Raw genomic sequence first — 27939 nt, 5'->3', positions numbered from 1 at the left:
CTTTTTTTGTAAAGTACCCTCAAAATATAATAGTAAAAACGAAAATATATCCTTCAATTTTTGAACATTTATTTTGTTAGAATGCTATTTACTTAAAAATAAGTGCTGGTTATTAAATTAAAAATGTCTATATTTAATTCCTGAATAACATAAAATTCCCTCTGTTGATGACATAGAGACATTCGATATCGGTGACACGCGAGAAGCTCAGAGAAGCTACTGACCAAGCTCTTGCGTGTGTCACCGACGTCGAGCCGAGTAAGTACGCGAACTTTAAAACCGCGGTTTTAAAGTTCCTACGTCTATCAGCCCTTTAATTTTCATACGTTTCACAAACAAAAATATTTTAATGCTTAAGATGACCATTAGACTCGTATCTATTTGAAAATATTGCATAAAAAATATTCTTTTGACAAGAAACATCAAAATTCAAACTTCTAAATTTTAAATTTCAAATCAACAATGGCACCTGCGTCGATTTGTTTGTGTTGAATACGTGACAATTCATAACAATTTGGCTCACTCGTATTTGAATGATCACAATTAAATCAAGGAGAAATATTAAATTGTAGACGAAATGGGAGTTCCAGCCTTCTTTCGATGGCTGAGTCGAAAATATCCAAGTGTTATTGTCGAATGTATTGAACAGAGGGTTAGTATTGTAACCTCAAATTATTTTCTATTTTGTTTACATTTATTTCATGCCTTTCGATCGTAAATAAGATTGATATACGTTTTAACTTTATAAGAATTTACTTAGTTACAACGAAGTTATTCCAAAATGTTATTTATCAATGTTTTTAAAAAGAATCCAGCTCACGAAATTGTCGAGGTTTCCAGTTTGTATTTTTGGATTTTTTTCGAAATCGATCATTTATAAAGGTAAAACGAAACATTAATGTATTAATGGACTTATTAAAAAATAAAAATATAGGTAATTACGGTAACGGTAAATGTTAAAAATATGTAATGACGATTCGAAAGTTCTTCTAATGCTAGGCGTCCATTAGAGGCGGATCGGGCCGGGCCGCATCGCAACGGGCCGTCTCTAATAGACGCGCTGTTTGCTCCTGCGTCCACCTGTACGGGGCGCCTAGGCGGATTTTATCTAACAGACGCTCGCCGCTCACATCCGCCTGCCTGCGTCCACTAGACGGGTCGGGGCGGGCCGGGCCGCAGCGCACCGCCGGCAGAAATCCGCCTGCGAAGCGATATGGCTGGCGTCCACTAGGCGGATCGGGCCGGGCCGCATCGCAACGCAAAAATACGCCGGCCTATGTTTTGTATGAAACATCGTCCATTAGCGACGGATCGGGCCGGGGCGGGCCGCAACGCATTGGCGGATATCGCTTCGCAGGCGGATTTCTGCCGGCGGTGCGCTGCGGCCCGGCCCGCCCCGACCCGTCTAGTGAACGCAGGCAGGCGGATGTGAGCGGCGAGCGTCTGTTAGATAAAATCCGCCTAGGCGATCCGCCGCGCCCCGTACAGGTGGACGCAGAAGCAAACAGCGCGTCCATTAGAGACGGCCCGTTGCGATGCGGCCCGGCCCGATCCGCCTGTAATGGACGCCTAGCAATATCCGCCAATGCGTTGCGGCCCGCCCCGGCCCGATCCGTCGCTAATGGACGATGTTTCATACAAAACTTAGGCCGGCGTATTTTTGCGTTGCGAAGCGGCCCGGCCCGATCCGCCTAGTGGACGCCAGCCATAAAAGAAGTCTAATTGAATACGTACATAAATGTTTGATTTTGTTTTGGTATTATGTATCTTTATACAATAAATAAATAAATATTTTTAAATAAATCGTTTATTTGCAAGTAAACATGGTATACATAGGTGTTAAGAATAAGATACATTATTACAGCATGTTTAGCCGTTATTCAACGGCATGCAAATACATTTTACATTAGATATACATTTTATATTATGTCTTCTTAATTTTATTTTATTAAAATTATCATTATATATCAATATATATAATGATATGTGGAAATCGTAAAGGACAACATTATTATACATAATATAACATTATGATACTTTTAAACTTAAAAAATAACTTGAATTAGAATAACTCGTGACATTATTGTATTGTTAATAATTATAATTCCTCGTTCTTACAGCCAGTCGACGTAGATGGCCAATTGGTGTTTGTGGACTCGTCACTCCCGAACCCCAATGGGGTGGAGTTTGACAACCTATACCTGGACATGAATGGGATCATACATCCCTGCACCCATCCTGAAGACAAGCCACCGCCTAAAGATGAGGATGAGATGATGGTTGCCATCTTTGAATGCATTGACAGGCTGTTCCGTATTGTGCGGCCGAGGAAACTGCTGTATATGGCTATTGATGGTGTTGTAAGTGTTTAATTTTGTTTATATTATATTTTATGCTTGAAAAAGTGTAGTAAAATTGCACTATTTACTGTCCAAATGTAAAAAGTACTTTTAATTATTTTCTGTTTATCAAAGTTACCTGCTTTCATGCTAAGTGTACTGCATTTATATTCTATACTTACCAATGTACATAGAAATCTTATGAAAAAGATGCCAATAATGGAAATATAAATTCATTTAAATTGTGATATATGTTTTCGGTTATTGTAAACATAATTTTTAATTTGTTAACTTAGTTAATTTAATTTTTTTAGAAGATATGATCCATATTTAGTAAAATACTGTATAATATATAAAATTCATTCAAAAGTAAGCTCAGACTTTTTCTCATGACAATTATGAACACATGTTAACAACAATTCTACACTATTCAAGGCACCCAGAGCTAAAATGAACCAGCAAAGATCGCGTCGTTTCCGCGCCTCCAAAGAGACGCAAGAGAAAATTGAGGAAATTGCTCGAATTCGCTCAGAACTGCAAGCCAAAGGGGCATACTTGCCGCCAGAAAGACCAAAAGAGGCACATTTCGATTCAAACTGTATTACTCCTGGAACACCTTTCATGGACAGACTGAGCAAATGCTTGCACTATTATATTCATGACAGGTAAACCTTTTTTTCAGTAAAATTAAATTTTCAGACATGATAAACTAAGTAACACTGACATTCTGATCTAAGAATATTATTATTGACTAGCTTTAATAAATTATATACTAAAACCTTCCTCTTTAATCACTTTATCTATTAAAAAAAAACCGCATCAAAATTTGTTGCGTAGTTTTAAAGATTTAAGCATACATAGGGACATAGGGACAAAGAAAGCGACTTTATTTTATACTATGTAGTGATGATGATGAAAATCTTAAATCTGTTTACTATTTTGCTATTATACTAATAACTACATATTTAAATTAATATTTTACACCTAACACAAGTAAAGCTTGTGTTAAATAATATTTTTATAATGCCAATTTTAAAATTTTCAGACTGAACAATGATCCTGGATGGAAAGGAATCAAAGTGATTCTATCTGATGCCAATGTTCCTGGGGAGGGAGAACATAAGATTATGGACTACATACGCAGGCAGAGAGGTACATAAACACACTATTTATTTGCTCAGACATAAATGCAAAAATACTTACTTACGTATTGTAAAGATGTATCCTTTTTTCGAAATCAAATTCAATGAATCACTGAAGTAAGACATACTGAATTAAAATATCACACGGCAAACACACAAGATCTTTAGATGACTAGCTTCTCTGAAAATTGAAATCAAGTTATCAAGGCTATTTTTTATGCTTATATGACACTAGTGGTCCGCCCCGGCTTCGCCCGTGGTACATATTTCGCAATAAAAGCCTATGTTCTTTCTCAGGGTCTAAAGATTGTCTGTGCCAAATTTCATCAAAATCGGTCCAGTGGTTTGTGCGTGAAAACCATACATACATACATACAAACCTTTCCTCTTTATAATATTAGTATAGAAAGATAATAAAGAATGACCAATTAAAAATATGAGTATCAACACATACTGATTTTGCCCCTTAGAACTTTTTTCACACTTTGCGACACTACATGTTTTATGTAATTTAAACCAACAAGAAACATATTGTGGCTATACATATTTCACTCATCTATAATATAAAAATGAATCGCAAAATGTGTTGGTAAGCGCATAACTCGAGAACGGCTGAACCGATTTCGATAATTCTTTTTTTATTATATTCCTTGAAGTACGAGGATGGTTTTTATGTAGAGAAAACGTAAATATGTACCACGGGCGAAGCCGGGGCGGATCGCTAGTATAATATATATTTAATGTGTAATGTAATGTAACTCTTATATTTTTTATTTTTGCCTCAGGGATCTTAGTCGTCCATTAAGGTACATAATAATTCAATAAAGGATATTTTATTTTATTTTTATTTATAATATCCACAGCTCAACCAGACCACGATCCAAACACGCAGCATGTGCTCTGCGGAGCTGATGCTGATCTCATCATGTTGGGGCTAGCAACACATGAACCTAACTTCACTATTATTAGAGAGGAGTTTAAACCGAACAAGCCAAGGCCTTGTGATGTTTGTGGACAGCTTGGTGAGTTGGTGATAAGTTAGTAGTAGTAATAAGTTAGTAGTGAAAATCTACTAATTTGTAATTTATTAGTAGATTTGCACTGTTATTACTGTGGTGGTTATTACTGGTTTTATATTTATGTTTTTAAATATTGAGAGATGTATAGTGTATACTCTTAAAATGGATTTTTTTTTCATGTTCATTATGCAAAATATAGTATCGAAAATAAGCAAAACAAAATATATTTTATGTAATTGAAATTAAAAAGTTTAGTTTAAGTAGAATTAAGCTTTAACTGATTTTTCTCAAATGAATTTTACACTAATGTTGCATGATAATCAAACATCACAAAAACATACACCCGCCGAATTGAGAACCTCCTCTTATTTGAAGTCGGTTAAAAAGAAGCATAATACATTAATCCGTGAATCTCTCTGCATACTTCAATCTATAATTATTCAATTTCATACTCTCCAGGTCACGAAATGAAGGAATGTACGGGCAGCACCCCAGAGGCTGCGCTGGTACGATCTGACCCAGCGTTCGGTAACCAGGATAGCTTCATATTCGTGAGGCTCAGCGTGCTTAGGGAGTATTTGGAGAAGGTACGTTGTGTAGGGGACTTGAGTTGTTGTGAATTGTAACTGTGTATTATTTGAGCACTAGCGGTCCGCCCCGGCTTCGCCCGTGGTACATATTTCGCAATAAAAGGTAGCCTATGTTCTTTCTCAGGGTCTAAAGATTGTCTGTGCCAAATTTCATCAAGATCGGTCCAGTAGTTTGTGTGTGAAAACCATACATACATACAAACCTTTCCTCTTTATAATATTAGTATAGAAGTATAGATATGCATGTTTTTATCCTGCACTGCCAAGAAGTTTTATCTATACTAATATTATAAAGCTGAAGAGTTTGTTTGTTTGTTTGTTTGAACGCACTAATCTCGGGAACTACTGGTCCGATTTGAAAAATTCTTTCGGTGTTAGATAGCCCATTTATCGAGGAAGGTTATAGGCTATATTTCATAACGCTACGGGCAACAGGAGTGGAGCCACGGGGGTGAAACCGCGCGGAGCAGCTAGTGTTCATATAAAAATATTTGCTTTGCCACACTGAAATATATTAAATTTATGTCATTTTCGCGGCATTTTACTCACATGTGGGTATTTGCTTAAAAAAATTAGCTTAAAATAATTTATTCGAATATAAACAAATGATTCACACTTTTTATGTACTACACTAATAAATTCCCCTTCATTTATTGTCTCACCAGGAGCTCCAAATGCCGAACCTGCCGTTCCCCTACGACTTTGAACGAGCACTTGATGACTGGGTGTTCATGTGTTTCTTCGTCGGCAACGACTTCCTGCCGCATCTACCCAGCTTGGAGATCAGGGAGGGGGCTGTGGACCGACTGGTCAATTTGTACAAGAAGTGCGTCTATAAGACTCGGGTTAGTTGTTGCTTCACAAATAAATAAATATTTTTTTTAATGCTAAAGAATTCTGTCTGGATGTGACTTCTAAAAAAGTGGTGGCTAGCTAGCTAGTCTTCTCAAATAGACATTTTCATCCCTATAACGTTAGGATGATTGACATATACATAATATACATATTATGTGATATTTTACTAAAGACTTATAAAATTGGATTTTTTATTTTGATTGAAAGCGAGTTACTATTAATTTGATAATGAAAATCAAGGCTTATTATTTTTTGTTACATACAGCATTAAGCAATTAAACCGCCAACACAAAAATTAAAATTTGCCATTTGCAACATACTTACATATCAAAACAAAACGTGCAAACTACCCTCACAGAAAAAAAAGACGGGTTGCACTCCGGGAGTGCCGGCAGAAGTGAAAACTTGATTATTAACGTTGAGCATGTTTGATATTTTGGAATGGTATCCGTCTTACGCTTTTTCGATCAGGTCACATGTCCTGACGCGAGTTTAAGATTTTATACCCATTACAGAAAAAGTGCTCAACGCCGCTAAAGAAGTTTTCACTTCAAAAAATATCAATAATAAAATTATCTACCCCAGGGCTGGATAACAGACTCGGGCGACGTGAACCTCGACCGGGTCCAGGTGATCATGGACGAACTGGGTCGGGTGGAAGACGAGATCTTCAGACGGAGACACCAGAACGAAGTCAGCTTTAAAGCGAGGGAGAAAGCGAAGAAACAGCAAAAAATTAACTTTCAACTGCTTGAGAATACGCAGTTTGCGCCTACCGTGAGTTGTATTAGATTTATTTTTCCTATGCTCTTTTTTAAAGAAAGAAATTCATGGTAACTTTTTTTGTTTTGTGTATGTATTTCGAAAGTGTTTTGCGCGTATGAGTTTTTACTTACTTATCATATTCTTTTTGTTTTCATCTGTTGTTGAAAAAATGCACATTTTTTTGGGACAGTTTACTTTTTCCATTATATTCTACTTATAACATAAAGTGTTAATAATTTCATGTTTTGTTTTAAAACTTGTTAGTATGATAAAAAATTGTGAGAATCATTAAAAAATTTAAGTTTTGGGTATCATCAATAAAAATTATTGATTGTTTATTAGATTGAATTGTGCACTGCTTTTAAGATATCTTCATACTTTGCGTACTAGGTGATATAAAAATGCCATTATATTATGATTTTATTATATTTTCTCATATAAACAGGCATTAGGAGCCGGCGGTCGGAACACAGTGCAGAACGCTCGGCAAGAGGCGGCAGAGATTCGTAGAGCCGGCATGCAAGCTGTAGCTGCTGTGAGTATTGTTATTATTTAAAAGCTTTTTGATTATAGATAATTAAAGAAATCGCTCTTATGTGGTTCGGTACAGAATACATTGACATTTATTAACATGACAATAGTCATCTTATAATGATGAACAATAAAAAATTCACTTTCTAGTTTTTGAAGTGAAAACTTCTTTAGCGGCGTTGAGCACTTTTTCTGTAATGGGTATAAAATCTTAAACTCGCGTCAGGACACGTGACCTGATCGAAAAAGCGTAAGACGGATACCATTCCAAAATATCAAACATGCTCAACGTTAATAATCAAGTTTTCACTTCTGCCGGCACTCCCGGAGTGCAACCCGTCTTTTTTTTCTGAGTAACGAACACAATACCAAGGTTTTAACCCAATATGATCATCTGTACATCAGACATTATGTGTTAGACACTAAAAATATGTATTTCAAAACTTAATAAAATAGACCTGCTCTATTTTATATTTCGAAAAGTAGTGGTTTGGTATTCTAATAACCATTTGGTATTTTTCACAGAACATATAAAAGAGGTTAGAATGGGCATAATTCGCCGTTCCTATAAGAACCGGTGTCGCCTGTGGGTGTGGCCAAGTCCGCTTACGCACATATTTGCAATTTCAAATCTAGCCAATCATAGTGCCGCGTGATCACGCGATTTAAAATGGAACGAATCATGTGATGTGAATGATGTGAGCAGTGCTCATATCCTTGGCGCGTCTGCCCCGCCTACAATGCCTTTCTAACCTCTTTTATATGTTCTGTGGTATTTTTCATGGAACGCCAGGTCCATTAATTTCCCATACAGATTATATTACAAGTCTATATACTCAAACTCAAACATTTATTTATTCAATTGGACTTCTTCTAGAAGCACTTTTGAAACGTCATTACATATTTTTAACATTTACCTCTATACTTCTTTCAGAGGGAACAAGAGGAGAACAGATCCCGCAAGCGTTCAGCAGCCCAGGCCGGTTTGGACGAAGATGACGACGAGAAACACGACGAGGTCCGTCTTTGGGAGGAGGGCTTCAAGGAGCGGTACTATGAGAGCAAGTTTGAGGTCGACAGGGAGAATCTGGAGTTCAGGTTAGTATATAAATAAAAAAAATGTATGCGTGTACTAGAGTACACACGTAAGAAGTGAAACTTCTTTATGACCTTAAAAATTTCACGGGTATGGCGTAACGCAAAAATGTCACGCGTACGGCGTAACGCAAAAATGTCACGCGTACGGCGTAACGCAAAAATGTTACACTAAATTTTTGTCCAACCCCGCTAAAGAAGTTTCACTTCAATAAATAAATAAATCATTTATTTCACTTAAAACATTTAACAAATTAGAGCGACCCAGGCTCCTAAAATAGTAAGGACTGTTTTATCAGGAGCCTGTGTCTTCCATTTACAGTTACACGACACGAAAAAAAAAAATCAGAGACAAATTAAATAAAATCAAAAATAAATTAAAAATAATATAACTTGGGAGTTGGGAATTATGTAGAATTCGTTGTTGCGTTAAATAAAGGCAAAAAAAATTATAAAATACGTGTATAATGTATAGCAAAAGGCGACCTTATCGCTAGCTAGCGGTCTCTATAAGGCAACCGAACAATCAAGTAAAAAAACTACTACAGTTATTTTAACATTCTAACTATAGTTTAGATGGCATTGAAATAAATAATCTGCCAATCAAAATTACTTCACATGGCGCGATTCTATCCCGCGTCTTTCGCCTTTTTTCTATCATTTAATATTTTCTCATTTAAAAAGCATTCAATTGCTATAAAACTAAAGATGGTATCAGATGTAATCAGATGTAATATTAAATTAAAAAAAGACGTGTGGCACCCGGGGACTGCTGCGGTAAAGCTATTGCATGCTATGCCTTCAAGCCACACCTCCGTGCCCATCGGAGTGGAGCGCGTGAGGTTTTTCGTTACGCAATTTCTGGATTCGGTCCCCGCGCTCAAGGCCCGCGATAGAAGCTATGCAATAGCTTAATAAAAAATGTACATACATACAAATAGATTACAAATTTATATATTTTGTTGGCAGATAATTTCATCCCTATCCAAGTAGTCTATTTTTATTTTTGAAGTGAAAACTTCTTTAGCGGCGTTGAGCACTTTTTCTGTAATGGGTATAAAATCTTAAACTCGCGTCAGGACACATGACCTGATCGAAAAAGCGTAAGACGGATACCATTCCAAAATATCAAACATGCTCAACGTTAATAATCAAGTTTTCACTTCTGCCGGCACTCCCGGAGTGCAAACCGTCTTTTTTTTTAGTTCATTTTGAATTTCCCCAGATACCGCGTAGCGCTCCAATACGTGCGCGGTCTGTGCTGGGTGCTCCGCTACTACTACCAGGGCTGCGCCTCGTGGAAGTGGTACTTTCCCTACCACTATGCACCATTCGCCTCGGACTTTGTCAATATATGCGGTCTGAGTACCAAGTTCGAGAAGGGGACTAAACCGGTGGGTATTTTAAAATACGAAAAATATTAAAATACTAGATTTCCGCCCGCGGCTTCGCCCGCGTTTTCAAAGGAATACCCGCATAGTTCCCGTTCCCGTGGGATTTCCGGGATAAAACCTATCCTATGTGTTAATCCAAGTTACCCTCTATATGTGTGCTAAATTTCATTGTAATCGGTTCAGTAGTTTTTACGTGAAAGAGTAACAAACATCCATACATCCTTACAAACTTTCGCCTTTATAATATATATATCGGCGACGGCTGGATTTATAAACTATGTGGGCTGGTTATATCCTCTACATTGGGCGTCTTGGGTAACTTCGAGCATCAAAAGACATAAACGGAATCTAACACTAACAATCACTTATTAACTTTTTTTTTTTTTTTTGTGTGGTGTCTCTCAATGTTAGCCAGAAGGGCTTCTACATTTTAACGCGGACGCGGCACTTATGAACTGAAATGAATACTTTGTATAGCGAATCTAAACTCAAACTAATATAGAGACTGATATAAACTCGAACAGACAAGTCCGCTCGGCACGAGCTCCAACACTTGAATGCCCGTCCGCTACCACGGCCATGTCCAAGTGCACTTCGTGAGTCATGCGCTTGCGTTCGGTAATATCAGGGGGGGGGATCTCCGACATATATATTAGAATATTAGATATTAGATTAGATAATGTCCTATGGCTGCCAATTGGATATAATATGTATTTATACTTACACTAGCTGTGACCTGCGGTTTTACCCTCAGTGCTCCGTTCCTGTTGGTCTTAGCGTGGCGTACTAGGGCCATATGGAACACGATATATTTTTTCTATTCTTTACAAAAATATATTTATAAAGTATTGGAATGGTAGAAACTAAATGTCAAATTATTATTTTTTATTGTTTAAGATAAGTGTCCATACTATTATGTATGTTTGTCCCCAGTTCCGACCTCTAGAGCAGCTGATGGGCGTGTTCCCGGCGGCCAGCTCGCAGCACGTGCCCAAGCCCTGGGCAACACTCATGAGTGATCCGGTAAATTGTTTTTTTTTAAGCTATTGCATAGCTTCTATCGCGGGCCTTGAGCGCGGGGACCAAATCCAGAAATTGCGTAACGAAAAAACCTCACGCTCCCCACTCCGACGGGCGCGGAGGTGTGGCTTGAAGGCATAGCATGCAATAGCTTTACCGCGGCAGTCCCCGAGTGCCACACGTCTTTTTTAATTATTAGGTACGTTTTTATATTGTCTAATAGAGCTTGCAGCTGGGTGATTTTCTGTAGATTTTTAATTATTTATTGTGATGGTGCTGCCATAATAAATAAAAAATGTGTGCGTGCACTAGTGTACACACGTAAGAAGTGAAACTTCTTTATGACCTTATTTTTCAAAAAATAATTTACTATATGCAACTTTACAGAAATACGTCGAATCACGCGTGGTAGGGATAAGAAAAAGATGGCGCGTAACGGAATAATGTCACGCGTAACGTAAAAATGTTACACTAAATTTTTTTCCCACCCCGATAAAGAAGTTTCACTTCAATAATATGTTCTTAAATAAAATAAAAACAGATAATTTCTACATTACAAAAACAAAATGAACTATATGATTGTATGCTCGCGTCACTTAGCGCAGGTAGGCACTTTTTTCAGTAGTTTCCGGCCTTGTTAATTTTGTAAAACACACAGCCATTCTCGTTAAGTTATATCCAGCCTTTACAATAACTAATTACGATAAATATAATCAAAATAATAAATAAATATTTCGGGACAATTTTCACACACGGCACGATCTGATCCCATACTCAGCTTTCGCTTGTGTTATGGAAACCAGATGGCTGATAAACATACATGTATATATAATTTTAAATAAATACTTATATAGATAATTAACACCCAGACACAGAGCAAACATCTAACTGGGTGGGAATCGAATCCACGACAACAATTTATCATTTTTTAACCGACTTCAAAAAAAGAGGAGGTTATCAATTCGGCCGGTATATATATAATTATGTACATATATATTTTTTTGTTACAGTGTTCACCTATAATAGATTTCTACCCCATTGACTTCAAGATAGACCTAAACGGCAAGAAGTTCGCTTGGCAGGGCGTAGCGTTACTGCCCTTTGTGGACGAAGCCCGACTGTTTAAAGCCCTGGAGCCCTATTATAAGGATCTGACGCAAGCTGAGAGTAAGTCTTACTGATTATTTAGTAATAACTAATTGAAATGTATGAAAGTTTTAATATAAGGTTTAAAATTTGAAATTAACACATACCTATCATTGTAAATATTTGACAAATAGTCATATTAACTGTATATTTTCCAAAAATTTTGAACGCAATATGCACACAATATCATATTTGAAAATATGTAGTTGAATCACGATACGATGCGTCCTATAAGTGCCACTTGAAGCAACACTGGTCCTTCGAGCCGGATCTATCAAATATTTACAGAAGAAAAAAAATATTGGCGGCATTTCAACAGATTTGGAAGTTTTTAATTTGTTGCCCAACACTCGCAAATCAGACTTCACTTGAAATTGTGTTTTTTTTTCTAATTTAAGCTAACGTTTGATTAAAAATAAGCTTTTTCCTACAATATTAATATTTCATCATATTACTAAACATAACTATGTACTTTCATTAAATATTACATATGAAATAATACTTATCCCTAATACTTTATCTGTAGTATGATTTAGATTCAATTTATTTTATGACATGTATTTAAAAAAAAAATATTTTACTTGATCTATGAATTGTGCTAAATAATGTAATTTTTAATAATTTTTTTTTAACCTCAATTGTGCTGTGTACATACAATTTGGCTGGCATTTTACCGCAACATGTGATTAAATTTGTGTATAATTAGTCAAAATTGTCAGCTGTGATGTGTACCTATTTAAATAAATAAATAAATACGTTGGTACACAAATGTTAAATAAATTTTATGACCAATTCAATCTATTAGGTGTTTCTAATTACACGTCCACCACTGTACATAGTCTATATGCAGTAGTGTTTTCCCTAAATTGGTCATACAAAATACATAATGTGACGGCACAGAATACATAATAGTAGCTAAACGCTACAGAACTGACACTCCGCCTCCCGCCAAAATTAAACACTCACCTCACCCCGCACGATCACGCTAAAGACGGCCCGCATTTTTCCGTAAGGACGATACGCAACGAAGATTGACAACATTAACCCATTGAGCCCCAAGCAGAGGCGGCTCGTGACAAAATTTTATGGGTGTTCACTTGAAATAAAACACTAAAAATACATGGTGTAAAGCAGTACAATTTATTAAAAAAATTACTTATAAAAGTCTTTTTGGTGTGCAAAAATATCTATAACTTTTTTTGTGAAACCAGATATACCTGATTAATCAGTCGTTTTTCTATTGATATCATGCACAATGCATTTCAACGGTCCTGTGTCATGCTATTACGCGTAAAAGTTTTCACTTTATTTAATGTGTAAAAGCAGCGCTCACTTTCGACCGAGGTCATCAGTATTGTACAAATTAATTTTAATAATTTAATACTTTCGACAAAAACTGACTCCAGGTTGAACTCTATGAAGTGTTGCAGTAAAGTTATCGCACCATCAGCGTTATGGAAATCTTCCCTGCTGTAAATAACCACTAGCTCGTTTTTAAGTTTTGTGTTTTCTAAAAAATCATATGTCTCACCGTAAGGTCAAGTTCAGGCCATGGCGGCCGAATTTGTAACGTTTTAACACACTTTTTAATGAACGCCACATTATAATTGTTCATTTTAACACTCACAAGTAATACCACAGACTAATAATAATATACTAGGTAATACTGATAACTACAGGCTATTTCAACACGTATCTTATGATTTTAATTAGAAAATTCCCGAATTTGCATTCGCGCGCGTGCATTGAAGATGACTCGAGTGTTTGTTTATAATATAGGACTTAGGAGTAGCAACGTCGTGCGCAATGGCTGTCCTGTGTACGGGCGCCCAGGCGCGGCGGTAAAAAAGAACCGGTAACGTTTGCGGGAGCGGCGCTCCGAATTTTGCTATTTTTCCATAGAAAATCTTCTGTTTCACGCGCAGGGCACTGGCAAACCCTCTCTTTCACTCCTATTGGATTTCGTATTAGGAAATGTACTATATATTTTTGCATTGGAGCGCAATCGTGAGCGCTCCGCTTCGCGCGTTACTGTATAATACAGTACGTATTATACAGGTGTATGGAATGATGGAATGATGGATATATTCATTGGTATTGACAATGAATATAATTAATATAATACCTTGTTTTTTACGATTACGATTGATTTTAAATGTAATAATTAATATTAATAATGAAATTAAGGAGTATGATTTTATTATAATTATTTATGGGAGTTCACTGCATCAGCGCTCCTTAGGGCGAGCCGCCTCTGGCCCCAAGGGGTCCGATCGGTCCCAGACACAATAGATTTTCTATTGTGTCTGTGGTTCCGGGGCTAGACAAATTTCAAATTGACTTAAAGTAATTTTATTATTTTGGATTTGTGATTATCGTTTTTCGTAGAAAATGGTTAGATATTGTGCTGTTTACGGATGTCAGAAAAACGCGAATTTCTTTACGCTATTAACAAATGTGCCAACCATAAAGTGTTAACACACACATTTGCAGCATTTACAGTGTGACTGTCAAAACGATAATTTTGTATGGAGTGTCCGGGGTGTGGTGACGGCATGCATTTTTTTATATGTAAAAACTTCTTTTTCCCCTCAGTACAACGCAACATCCGCGGTCACGACCGTCTGTACGTGTGCACGGGCAACACTAGCTACGACTTCCTGCTCGGCCTGTACCAGGCTGCTGGATCTGATCTCCAGAAGCTGGTGGATGAGGAGCAGGCCTACCCGTACAGGAGTGAGGGGGTGAGGGGAGAGGTGATGCTGAGCAAGGACCATGTTATTATTGGCGGGTGAGTGTATACTGTACTCAAACATTTATTGAAGTGAAACTTCTTTATCGGGGTTGGAAAAAAATTTAGTGTAACATTTTTCCGTTACGCGCCATCTTTTTCTTACACCACCACGCGTGATTCGCGATGTATTTCTGTAAAGTTGCATATTATAGTAAATTATTTTTTGAAAAATAAGGTCATAAAGAAGTTTCACTTCTTACGTGTGTAGACTAGTACACGCACACATTTTTTCAATTAGACTTCTAAAAGAACTTTTGAATCGTCATAACATTTTTAACAATTACCACCGATTCGGAAAGCAGTATCTATGGAGAAGAACCGACAAGAAACTGCATAGTTGCTCTTTTATAGACTACCTATACAGAGTTTTTTTCAAAGGGTACCCAAATTTAAAGCCGGCTACTCACGTGCCTGCTGCAGGGGCAATATTGGAACAATCTCGGTTGCACGGCGGTCGGAGCAATTTCAGTTGTTATCTAAATTGCCCCTGCTTGCCTATACACATCACAATTTAGAAGCCAATTAAGGGTGCAATTCCAATTTTCGTATAAGAAGATGTCTGATCAAAGCTTTTATTTTTATATTTGTTTGTACGACATATAATTTACATCAGATGACGCATTCAAAAAGTTGTTTTATGCAGAAAATATCAGTTAATCCTGTTTTAGAATGTATAATTTAAATAGTTAATGTATATGTCGTGGCCATATCGTAGATTTGCTCATTTCATCAAATGAGTGATCATTTCGTGAAATGGTCGCATTTCATGATGTGGCCAACATAGTTTGACAGTTCGTTAAATTTTGAAATGATCGATCATTTCATGACATGAGCAAATCTACTATATGGCCACGACATATATACAGCGTGTACCGCTGCCTGAGTGTATAGTCACAGAATACATAATACATAGTAGCTAAACGCTACAGAACGGACACACTCCGCCTCCCGCCAAAATTAAACACTTACCTCACTCCGCACGATCACGCACGAGCCCGCATTGTTCCGTAAGGACGATACGCAACGAAGATTTACAACATTAATCAAATTGACTTAAAGTAATTTTATTATTTTGGATTTGTGATTATCGTTCTTCATCAGAAAAACGCGAATTTTTTTTTACGCTAGTCACAAATGTGCCAACTATAAAGCGTTAACACACACATTTGCACTCTCTACAGTGTGACTGTCAAAACGATAATTTTGTATGGAGTGTCCGGGGTGTGGTATAGTTTTCGTTATGCCATAGTATATTCACATGTGTAAAACTAAATATTCCCCCCACAGCCAACTCCCCTCCCCCGTAGTGGGTCTACCCCCAGTCCTGGACAACCGGGTGGTATGCGTGCGGTACCGCGACCCGGATTACCCGGAGGAGTTCGTGTTCCCGGCGCGGAGGCTCCGCGGGGCCACGGAGCCGCCCCGGGTGCTGCGCCCCGGGGACCTCGCGCACCAGGAGAATAGGAACTGGCGGCCGCAGATCGGTAAGGGGGGATAGGGCTCCACAGATGTTCGCAGACTTTTGTAAATATTATGGACCAATTTTATATTGACCTTTAATTTGTGATATTCCACATAAATTGTCATAGACTTTCTCAATATTAAGGACAAAAATAATATTTACTTTTGATTTGTTGAAATCGAACACAAAATTTGGTATGAGAAATTTTTAAATAGGAAAAATTCGATCACTTTTGTATGCTCTCAAATTTTTTTTGTTTATAAAAAATTTAAACGCAATAAAACGAAATATTTAAAATCACATATTTTATTATTTTATACCTTTTTAATAAAATATTATAAAAAAAAAACAGTTGAAAAATCTCTTCTGTACATTTCTCGATTGATACTAAGTATACTGTCCAGGTATGGTCCGCTCCCACACGGTGGCGAGTCTTGAAGCGGCCGGGCATCGAATGCTGGGCCACCACCTGCCGCCGCAGGGCAGCTACTCCTCTGTACCACCACCGCAGCACAGTAAGTGATTTACACTAACACTAACATTAACATTTACACTTATATTAAAATTAAAACCAAAATTGACAATAACATAAACACTTACACTAAGATTAACATTTACACTAACATTAACATTATTTACATATTATTATAAAAAAATTACACTTACATTAACATAATTAATTATTTCATATATTTTTTAATTATTTTATAAAATCTAGCTGTTTTTTTTATAGTGGGTCAACCCCTACAATGTCGGGGCCTGATTATTATAATAATTCAAAATTTAAATAAAATATTAGAGCACTTTTGAAACATCAGTATGTAATTATCTACAAGAAGTTATTGCGTGATTTGGATTTTATTAATTCGTTTGAAATAAAGTCTTTACCATATTCTTTATAATCGTGATTTTGACATCATCGTAAAAATATTGCGTAACAATATAATCCTATTGTTTGTTGGATCACATAGTACACTACTTTTTTACAGTCGAGCCATCATAGTGTTTTGGCATTTCAGGAAGTTCCAATTAAGTGTTCGATTTACTACTTAGATAAAATATTATCTGGGATTTTTGTTTGTTGGTTGATTAGTTGTTTTTATGTCTATTACATTGATGAGACAAGATAAAATTGTCTCTATCTGTTTTGTAAACACACCAAAATTTCACGAATTTTGGCAAAATGGTAGATTTGACCTTGGAGAAGTTGATTTTATTCTTAACATTACAATTGTGTACTTATAACCTTTAAAGAGAAATTGTAAGAATATCTGTGCAGGATATTTATTACATAAGCATGCGAGTAAAGCCACGTTATCAGCTAACTATCTTTTCGCCCGAGTCTTCGCCCGCGTTTTCAAAGAAAAACCCGCATAGTTCCCGGTCCCGTGGGATTTTCGGGATAAATCCTATGTGTTAATCTAAGTTAACCTGTATATGTGTGTTAAATTTCATTGTAATCGGTTCAGTAGTACTTGCGTGAAAAAGTAACAAACACGCACACATCCTCACAAACTTTCGCATTTATAATATTAGTAGGATATTATAATTAGTAGGACATACACATGCGAGTAAAGCCACACTTATCAGCTAGTGTTCAATAAATTAAAAAATCAATATGCCACAATGATTTCGTCAAACGTCAGTTATGAGGAAGTACAGACAGGGGTCGGTAATTGGGCCACGCGGCGCGACGTGCGGACGGAATAATGTGTTTTTAATTTGGCCCCGTTGCTTGCTTGTTTATATTTGATTTTTATTTGTTTAAATAACAATAATTTTTAATAAGATTAACGCAACTTCGACTGCGCATAAAACGGTCTTTTGCAATATTTTTTTTACTACTCCATTGTTCGTAACTCGATATACCAAAAAATTCGAATCAGGAGTTTCTGAGATTAAGGTGTACAAGCAAACTCTACCATTATTTAAAATCGAAATAAAATATCTGTTGGGAAACAATATTTGTATGTATTTGAGAGAATATTATTTCTTCTCCATAGATACTGCTTTCCGAATAGGTGGTAATTGTTAAAAATATGTAATGACGATTCGAAAGTGCTTCTAAAAGATTAAAGAAGTCTAATTGAAGAAATAAATGTTTGAGTTTGAGTTTAATGTTAAGTGACTGACGATGCAATATGCTCACAAAGTGTCAAAGATGTCGAAGCATGGATCCTGGATATTTTTGGATATTTTTTAGTTTTACTAGTTTATACACGTGTCTTTGTTGCGTAGTAAACTCCGATTATATAAAATATAAAAAGAAAGTGGGGCAACATGGTTTTTGAAATAATGCTGTCTTTTTTCTGCGACGTCTACGTCGATTTTCCGCGTCTTTGAAACTTAGTGGTAACCGCAAGGACATTGTTTCCTCCAATTCGAAGGACAAAGATCTCTCGCAATTAACGATCTTTTACCCTTATCAATTCCTTTACTATCAATATGATGACATCAAAATGGATACAATCACAGATCCAGGTCACGGTACCAATACAAGAACAACGCTAACAAGTCACAATTGACATGCACACACGGATTGGCGTAGCGTTTAAAACAAAGCCTAATTAAAATGACTACCGTGCACCGGGAACAAAGATCCCGATCACAATGCAATGCTTTAATTGGCGTGCTCTTAACTCCTGAGGGTAGCTTCTGTTATAACAATTAGCAGAACAAAGGAAACGCCTTTAAAGATATATGTTGGTAGGATGGTACTTGCGTTGTTAGTTCTGTGATAGACGCGTTTGGTCTTGCTTTAAGGGGTATTAGGTAGGAGGAACAGAGAGAATAGTTGGTAAATTTGGACTAAAATATTTGTAGAGAGAGTAAAAGAGAGTGTAGGTTGTTGTAGAAGCATTTGGTCTTGTTTTAATGGGTATTAAGTTAGGAGTAACAAAAAAAAAACATATTTATCTATCAGAAGACGTTGTTCCAGGAGCATTTGGTTTTGTTTTAGGGGTATTAGGGAGGAGTAAGAGCAGAGCATAGATGGTAAAATCAAACTCTTTTGAATGGTAAACATCCATAATTATTAATAAATATAATTTAGTGTGTAGGATTGCATTATTGATAGATTCAAATGTAGTTAGTTTGGTCAGGTATAGAAGGTTGTTCTATTTCTTTATCGCTTACTAGCATGCAAATTAAGTAAAGATAGGGTAAAATACATCATCTGTGTTACATTGTAACTCGGAATCGTGATTGGCTCTCAGAGCGTTGAATTGGAGACAATAGAAAAAAATAATATTTCAAATTGAATGTAACAAAATTGAAAACGTGCGTTTTTTTTTTCCATTTTATTCATGCTCTGCAATTTATACATGTAGTGTATCTAATGTACTTACTTTAGGGCTAATAGATAGAATGTTTCTGGCATTTGGTCATTATGATATTTTGCAAATTTATAAACATTCTAATTAATAAATGTATGTTCCCGTTTTTTGACTTGCAATTTTACAGAAAGGTTTCGTAAAATCGTTTTATCCACTTTGTTTACAAAAGCCTTATTGAAGGCTTTGTCGCACAGATCACTATAATCCTTACATTAGCCATTTAAAAATCACGTAAACGACACATTTAAGTCGATCGTCACTTAGATCAATGACAATCACAACAAAGACGAATGTCCGAAGCGAAACCCATTATTAGAATAAACAAAATTACACGATGAAAGAGTATCAGGCAAATTCAAATTGGCCTGTCATTGCATTGACGTGAAATAGCGCGCGAACGTAAACAGGAAGCGCGCCATGCCGCCATTGTTGGACGCAGTGTCGCCAACTATGAAAATAATAATTATCGAGGGTTGCCAGCACAATGGGACTTTTTTTTAAAATAACGGGTCGATCGGCTCAAGTGCTTCCTATTATCCGGTTGAAGGGGATTACGCTACAGTTTCGGGGATTTTTTATCGATCCCCATTGCTACCCTTTATCCAGGTGGCTTTCGGAGGTGTGCTAATGCGTATTTTATTTACTTTTTTAATCGGATAATCGTAGGATGGATGTTTCGATTGCCGGAAGATGGTTTTTTTATGATGTGAATGGATCGGAAAATCCTTAAGTCGTAAACTGGTTTAAGTATTTTTGAAATATTGATAAGTTCTCTTTGAAAACAAACAAGCATATTTTTTTTATTTACGAACTAATATAATTTTGTTATATTTTGCACTTTTTAAACTCTATAATACGGTGTTAATTATTGAGTAAGTTAATCCGAAGGGCCTTTTATGAATACCTTTTATGTTTCTTAACAATCGAGTTCTGTAGAATTTAATAATTTAGAATCGGTTCTTAATCCTTATAAATACACAATATGTTAATACATTTTAATTTCATTCGATTACGCGATGAAGGCTAAAATTTTGTGCGTCGATATCTAGTCGTTGACCTATAGATTTATCCAGGTAGCCTATACGCAACAACGTAAGCAACATGACCTCATCCAGGACTCGAACCCAGAAACGTCGGTCGAACCAAACAACTTTACAAGACATTAATAAATGTACCAGCATGTACAAACAACCTCTCGACTTGACTTCCAATTAATCTCTTTTTAGGAATCAACTAGAATCAAAACCTAAACCCTTATATCTTTAGCGATAAGGTTCAAAATCGTTTGTCTATCCTCTGTAGGGGGCGGCACGTGTCCTAATTAAATATCCCCAAACTGCTGAGGCTTAATTGATTTCGCTTATTTGATTTTGAGATTGACATATCTAAATAATACGAAACGATTAACCCGCTATTGCATTTTAAATGCAAGAAGTTGACAGCAGTTTGATTATGAAAACAAATAAAGGTTTTTTAAGACTTTTTTGCCCATACAGGGCATTTGTTATTAGTTTGTTAAAATTCAAATGCCATGTAATTTGTAATACATTCTTGAAGTGAAAGTACTTTTGACGCGTTGAGCGCAAAATTTCAAGGTCGCGTCATGGCAATACCGTCACGTCATGGAAATAGGCGACGATTTTAGTATCTTTGAATATTGCTAAAGAAGTTTCACTTCTGATACGTGTGCTCGGCACAAACGCTCTTTTTTATTTCAAAATTTTTGATTATGATCGGCAGAAGTTTTTACAAAACTGATATTTATAGCAGACTAGCTTTCCGCCCGCGGCTTCGCCCGCGCAGACAAAGAAAAACCCGCATAGTTCCCGTTCCCGTAGGATTTCCGGGATAAAACCTATCCTATGTCCCGGGGTAAAAAGTAGCCTATGTCCTTTCTCGGGTATCAAAATATCTCTATACCAAATTTCATGCAAATTGGTTCAGTAGTTAAGGCGTGATTGAGTAACAGATAGACATGCAGAGTTACTTTCGAATTTATAATATTAGTATGGATGAGTTAGCTCGTCGATATTTGATTTTTTTTTCTAAATTAGTTAATCTAACCATGATATCAAACAGCATTCTTTCTTCACAAGGTGTCTATAAATAAATCTCGTTCGAGATGTTTCTCTTGCTTAATCTAGATCTTCAAAGTAGCCTAGCTGCTCTAGACACTAGGCTGTCGAACGCAAAAGAATCACTTTAAAGTTATCAATATGTAGTCATATATTTTTTACTACAAATATATGACAAGTTCACATTTATATTTATTTATTTATATTTAAACTAGCTTTCCGCGCGCGGCTTCGCTCGCTTTGTACAAAACTTAACAAATTATATACTAAAGCCTTCCTTAAGAACCACTCTATCTATAAAAAAAAATTGGTTGTCTGTAAAGTCGGTTTACTGACGATAGTTGAACGTGACGACGTCCGATTGTGCTTCTTTGTCACTCGTTCCGCCCTCTCGCTTGCACTTCAAGCCTTACATGGAACGCCTCAGAGCGAGGTAACGCCGCATGAGTCATGTTTTTTCGTGCGTGCAGCCGGCTCTATCGAATTATAAGACATTGTCACGTCAAAAAAAACTGCATCAAATTCCGTTGCGGAGATTTAGAGATTTAAGCAAACATAGAGAAAGCGACTTGGTTTTATACTAAGTAGTGATGAATAACATCACTTATATTTTATATGATTCGAAAGCAAGTATCCTTATTAAAATATATTGATAACACTTCAAAAAATCACACATCGCCACATCCTGAAAACATCGTAACAAAAAGAAATCAGTAGGTAGACAGGTAGCGTTACATTTTCCTCATTCCTCATTCCACAATGTACAGTCTACACGAACAAAAGGAAAGTGAATTATTTTGGTGGGATTCTCTTAACAAGCGCCGCGCTCAGACGTCGCCTGGGGTGGCGTACAATGTAACACCGAAATTTGTGTCTTCTTCTGTGTAGCTTTGGTTACTGTTTACAAGCTATAAGGTACACAGGTTTATACTTTTCCTGGGCGTTTAATGGTCTATTTTGTGTAGGATTTCGGAAGGATTGGTATATTAGGGACACTTCTGTGAAAATAGGATTTTTTATACAAAAGGTGAAGTATGACAAGTAATTTATAGTGACGTTGAAACACAACACTTGATGCAGTGAAACTTTTTTGGAATATACAACATTTATGTTTGAACTCAATAGTAAAAGCTTGTTCATCCCGTATTATTTTCCCAGTAACAAGCTTTTGACGCAATACGGTTTCCAACTCTCATAATTATCCATTGCGTCCTAATTTTCATCAAAGTATCGAGATACACAACAAAGCGTAGCGTCTTCACGATAAAAATTGACAACAATCAAGGTATTTTCAAGTGACACAAAGCGAAGGCACGTTGTGTTCGCGTAACGTCGGAACCCGCAGGCGTTCGGTACGCCGGGGTTTGGCCTCTTGAGCACGCGCCTCTCTAATTATAGCTGGCTAGGCTCCCCACCTTCGCGTGGAGTGCTGGAGTGGTTCGCCGTGTCTCGTTTATGGATTTTTTTCGCAAGATGCCTGTCACGTGTGACGAGGTTTCGAGATTTTTGCGGAGGATAGATTCGTTTGATGTACGTCTTGCTGATCTGAGCCTGGATCGTGGCTCAATGTTCTGGAATATTTCTTTCCGCAGGATGTGTATGTAGGATGTAAAAATCGTTAAGAAAAAGCCACACAAACAGTCTTAAAACTATAATTAATGTATTGCTCAAAAACAACATCTTACACAAAGATGCTGTTTTTCAGCAATACATTTACACAAAAATATCGGTAGAATTAACACATGTGAAAGAATCGAACTTAAATCACCAAACATTTTTGAAACAATCGAAGGTTGAAATTGATATTTATTATTTTATGGCATTCAAATGCTTTATAAATATAAATTTATAAGTTCGAGTCCCGCCTCGTGATCGAATTTTTTCTATTCTTTATAAATTTATACAATCGAAGGTGCCATTTAAGTTTTTATTTAAAAACATCTCTATCACACAATACATACCCAAAGCACAAAAATTAGATATACGCTAGGTATAAGCGCATCTTAAAACCACGAAACAAGTACGATTCTCGCGAAACGCAAAGTGCAAATTTTTGGAGCGGTTCCCTCTCAACACAGCAATGGTGGAGTCGACTCATAATAGCCGGCTAATAGAGCCCGACGCGACACATTCATAGTTTGAAAGCGTCGCAAATAAGAGCAATGACGTTCGTGCCAAAATTATACAGGCCTGGAGTGTGGAGCATTCAGAGGTTTTGAGCAGATTTTTTGGACGTTTACGCGACCCTGGAGTAATTAAGAGTTGGTAGATGATGGAAAATTATGGGTACCTAGTTGGTTAGATGGGCTGTGGCTGAACTAGACTTTGAGGATAACAATGGAAGTGCTTTTTAGGATATGTGCGGCAGAAATATGGAATAGGAGTTCTTATAAAGTAGTGTGTATTGTTTATGTTTTCAACGTTTATTTAATGTTTAATTTGAGCAAATGAACCATTGTCTTTCCTGACTTTTTTCGTGCATAAATACGTTATATAAACATTCTGTACTTCTATTTTCTTCGTCAATGAATAGACTAAATCTTAAAGCATAAACGATTAAATACATCTTCCACATTCTCTTACCACGGCTTCTTCGTTCTAACGTATTTTCAATATAAAAAACCTTTAACTATAAAAAATTGGACATAGATACATGAAAATAAAAAATACCGTATTCCGTCACCTCCCCAGCGGGCGCCTCAACAATGACACCTAATGGCGGCACCTCGTTACGCACTCGCGAAGGATAATTATCGCGGCATGAATACTCGACGATTCACAAGGAAAATACCGATTCCTTTGCGATTGATTTAGTGTGGATGTAGCGATTATGACTTCTGTAGAGTGCTGCGATAAAAGGTGTATGAATTTTAGTTGGGTTCTTTGGAATGTTGTAGTTTTTTAGCACTAGCTGAAGTGTGTGTGATAGGTGACTGTAGTGGTCATTTTTGAAATGGTAAAACTTCGCTGAGACCGTTGCGTCAAATTATACATAGTGAAGTCAGTTTGGTGTTGAAGTGGCCTATTATCAAAATAACATACTTAAGGGGCTTTAACGCATTTTTATTGAGCAGCCATTTAATGCAACATTTTAAATTATGATGCACGATGAATACCCCACGATTAAAATCCCTTCGCTCCGTCCTACATGTTTACGTTTTAAGTATCGATTGCTCGAAGCTCAAAACAAAAAGCAGATCCGAGCTGAGGTGTAGACGGAGGCGCAGTTAAGTGCCCCGGTAATACCTCTAAATGCGATCGCAAATAGGGCTCCATTGTTTGCCGAGTGGCGCAGGCATTAGGCATCGATAGTTGATTGTTCGCGCGATCCTTTTAGAGCCGAAAGTCGCCAATACACCTAAGCTGGGAAATGGTGTAGGGTTGCTGGATGATGCATGGAAATTTGTAGACTGTTTAAAGTATAGTTGTGTGATACCTAGACTTACGTCGGCGTCGGCCTACAGATTTTGTCGATCTTTACCTATATTTTGTCATGGGAAGAAGAGCCGTGATATTTCCGACCTTTTCACACGATGTTTTTGAGAAAAGCGTAGTTTATGACCCCATTTTTGAAAACTTATGACATTTAATTCCTACTTTAAAAATCCATTGATCAGAATTTCTTATAAATTTAATTTTGATCAACAAAGATACATGATTATCGAGTTATACGTATGAAACAGATAATTGACCACGCTAGAAAAGCACTAGGAAATCTGTAATCTCCAGTATTTGCCGTTTATTCAGCTACGACATCACACTTCCACAATCCAGTATCCATACTCCATAGATCTAGTATAGCCTCTACAGATGCACACGGCGCGTACAGAAACGCATAACAGCCGGATAATTCAGCGCCATAGATCCGCGTACGACATTAGAGCACAAAGCAACCGATTAAACACTCCGCGTGGCTTTCGCACGGCCCGGGCTTTAAGCCTCGCATTGGGTTTTGTGAGAACTGAATGCTAGATCTTTTGGCTAAATAGCACGCGAATGAGCTTAGTTTTGTTGTGTAAACGAAGCGGTTGCATTTTTGAAGATGGTAGTAAATAGGTGGGTTGTGTGCGTAGAGGTTTCCTTGGAGCTATTAGTTGGTGGTCGAGGAGAATTGGATTTAAATTATTGATAGATATTTGGTGTCATGAAAGAAGAAGTACACTCCTACTCAATTTTATAGAGTTATGTATTTTTTTAATTTTATAATGCTTCTAATCAGATTTCTATTAGGTAAAAGATGCCCAGGTTTATCAATGAAATACAAATACGTGTTTTCACATGTTCCAACAACCAATAAGTTTAATTCTTTATAACATAGTAAATGCCGATGCCAAAGAGCAAGACAATCATAATACAAATAAAAATATTTTAATTATGTTGCTTTCATAAAATTTATTTATTAATACTTAAGTAGTTTTTAAGAAGAAATGTAACATTTAAGATTGTTAATAAAGGCTTTATTTATTTATTTATTTATAACATAGTAAAGCTTTCTAGCGTGCTTCTGCACGTCTCTACAACTTGTACATTGTACGCAACATCACTTACATACCAGACCTTCCATAAATTTACCAATTCCAACACACTAAACTACGTTTCCTTCCACAGATCGATCACACTCCTTCGGGCCTCAACGCAGCGGTTACGTTCCACACCAGAACTATGACCAGAACCAAGGTTACAACCGCTCTGGTTACCAATCAAACCAGGACAGGTTCGGGAACCAACGCCATAACCAGAACAGGTATGGGAACCAGGGTTACAGCAGCCAGGGTTCTAGACACGGCCAGAATAACCAGGGTTACTCGTCGAACAAGAGCCACAACCAGAATCAAGGTTACGGCAGTCAGAATCAGAGGTACGGCCAGAATCAGAATCAGGGTGGCTGGAGACCTCAGGGACAGAATCGGGGGAATTCTTCGTGGCGTTGATTTAATTTTTAGGGTGTAAATAGGTAAATACGATTTGGGATGAACGAGCAGACGGGGTGTTTCTGTAAGGGTTTATAAAGCAAAAGATAATATTGAGATGAAGTAAGAAGTAATTATAATAATTGATTATCGGCTCGTATAAACCAATACCTAGTTGTTTGATTTATTTTGTCAGACAGTATTGGTAGTTAGATTGTAACTTTTATCTATTAAAGGTCCACTTTTTCTTTTCTTCTCTTCTTGGCAAGAGACGTATACAGAACACAGAATATAATTTAGTTGTCAAGGAGGTTTCATTAGATAATCTTTAGAAAAAGAAAAAAAAATGAAATAGTAAATAATAGAAATAATTTTGGTATTTTTATAGAGGCTTGACATCATAATATCTGCAAAGAATATCCCGTCTGCTCGTTTGTTTGCTTTATTAAATAAATGTACAAATTCACATTTCCACACAAGCGTATTTTATTACCTGTCTTTTTTTTGTTTACAAAATATCTTGTACGCATATTATCATAATAATGAAAACTGTCTTTAAGTATAAGAAATTTCTAAGACTTAGGAAGAATGCTACAAAAATAACATGCCTTCATTACTGTATTTTTAACCGACTTCAAAAAAAAAGGAGGAGGTTCTCAATTCGGTCGGTATTTTTTTTTCCATAAATGTAAAAAATTCAGAAAAACCATATACCATGGTAATGGCACTGATTTGAGTTCGTTATATATAATACTTCTAGAAAATTCTATTTGAAATCTAAAAAAAAAATGTTACAGACTCTAGACATTGCACATTGTACATTTATATTTTTATGTATGAATATATCTGCTGAAAGACAATTACCTGGTCGTGGTAAACTTTTTTTGATAATTTTTGCCTAGCAGAAAATCTATGACGTATTTTTTAGTGATTTGGTTAGTGTATTGGCCGTGAAGGAAAGTTCAATTAGAAATGTAATTTTCTATGTCTAATAAAAAAAGAAATCATATATTAAATAATAATATGATGAAGTTCAATAATTAATAGTTTCTTTATTGTGAATTATAGCCGGATAGTTCTGGGTTCGATTCCAGAAGAGATGTAAATATTGGCCTGTATGATGTTGATTTACTTGTAACACGTAATAAATTATACAGATAATAAGTGTCCCATTATTAGGTCACAGAACATCACATGAAAAATATTTTTTATCTAATTTTCTTTGACTCGGCCTTACAGTAGAAAATATTTGCAATGTTGAAATTTAGTTTTAAGTGATATGTTTAAGTGATTAGATAATTGAAATGACATAACACTTGATTTTAAAACTATTTAGTTCACAAATAAATGATTTATATATAACGTTGTGTTTCATTTTCCGTCTTTACATTAAAGCGCGTCACAAACGGTGAAGATACTATAATATTTTATGTTAAGATTCTCTAATATAAAATATTACAGTATCTT

At 36.4% G+C, this 27939-nt stretch overlaps 1 protein-coding gene across 1 annotated transcript; it reads left to right on the top strand.

Moving 5' to 3' along the window:
• Nucleotides 1–454: 454 nt before the first annotated feature.
• Rat1 (5'-3' exoribonuclease 2 Rat1) lies at nt 455–26623 on the top strand. Its single transcript, XM_090112287.1, has 17 exons — nt 455–652; nt 2121–2360; nt 2775–3004; nt 3385–3491; nt 4345–4503; nt 4960–5087; nt 5756–5935; nt 6531–6722; nt 7156–7245; nt 8176–8339; nt 9562–9730; nt 10664–10753; nt 11761–11917; nt 14492–14687; nt 15978–16174; nt 16557–16667; nt 26171–26623. The coding sequence occupies exons 1-17, from the start codon at nt 578–580 to the stop codon at nt 26491–26493; spliced, it is 2808 nt and encodes a 935-aa protein (XP_089968413.1). The 5' UTR covers nt 455–577; the 3' UTR covers nt 26494–26623.
• Nucleotides 26624–27939: the final 1316 nt, after the last annotated feature.

This window comes from Colias eurytheme, chromosome 18 (assembly GCF_061535395.1).
Source record: "Colias eurytheme isolate Ceu_HAF_F1 chromosome 18, ilColEury1 Martin Lab GWU primary, whole genome shotgun sequence".
NCBI lineage: Eukaryota > Metazoa > Arthropoda > Insecta > Lepidoptera > Pieridae > Colias > Colias eurytheme.
Note: the sequence above shows the minus strand (reverse complement) of the source record. Positions and strands in the feature narration are given on the sequence as shown.

Bases quoted from the DNA above. Each gene is read 5' to 3' on its own strand.
- Rat1 (XM_090112287.1), top strand. From the start codon at position 578: ATGGGAGTTCCAGCCTTCTTTCGATGGCTGAGTCGAAAATATCCAAGT. The intron at 8,340-9,561 runs GTTAGTATATAA...GAATTTCCCCAG, and splicing joins AGGGAGAATCTGGAGTTCAG to ATACCGCGTAGCGCTCCAAT. The intron at 11,918-14,491 runs GTAAGTCTTACT...TTTTCCCCTCAG, and splicing joins GGATCTGACGCAAGCTGAGA to TACAACGCAACATCCGCGGT.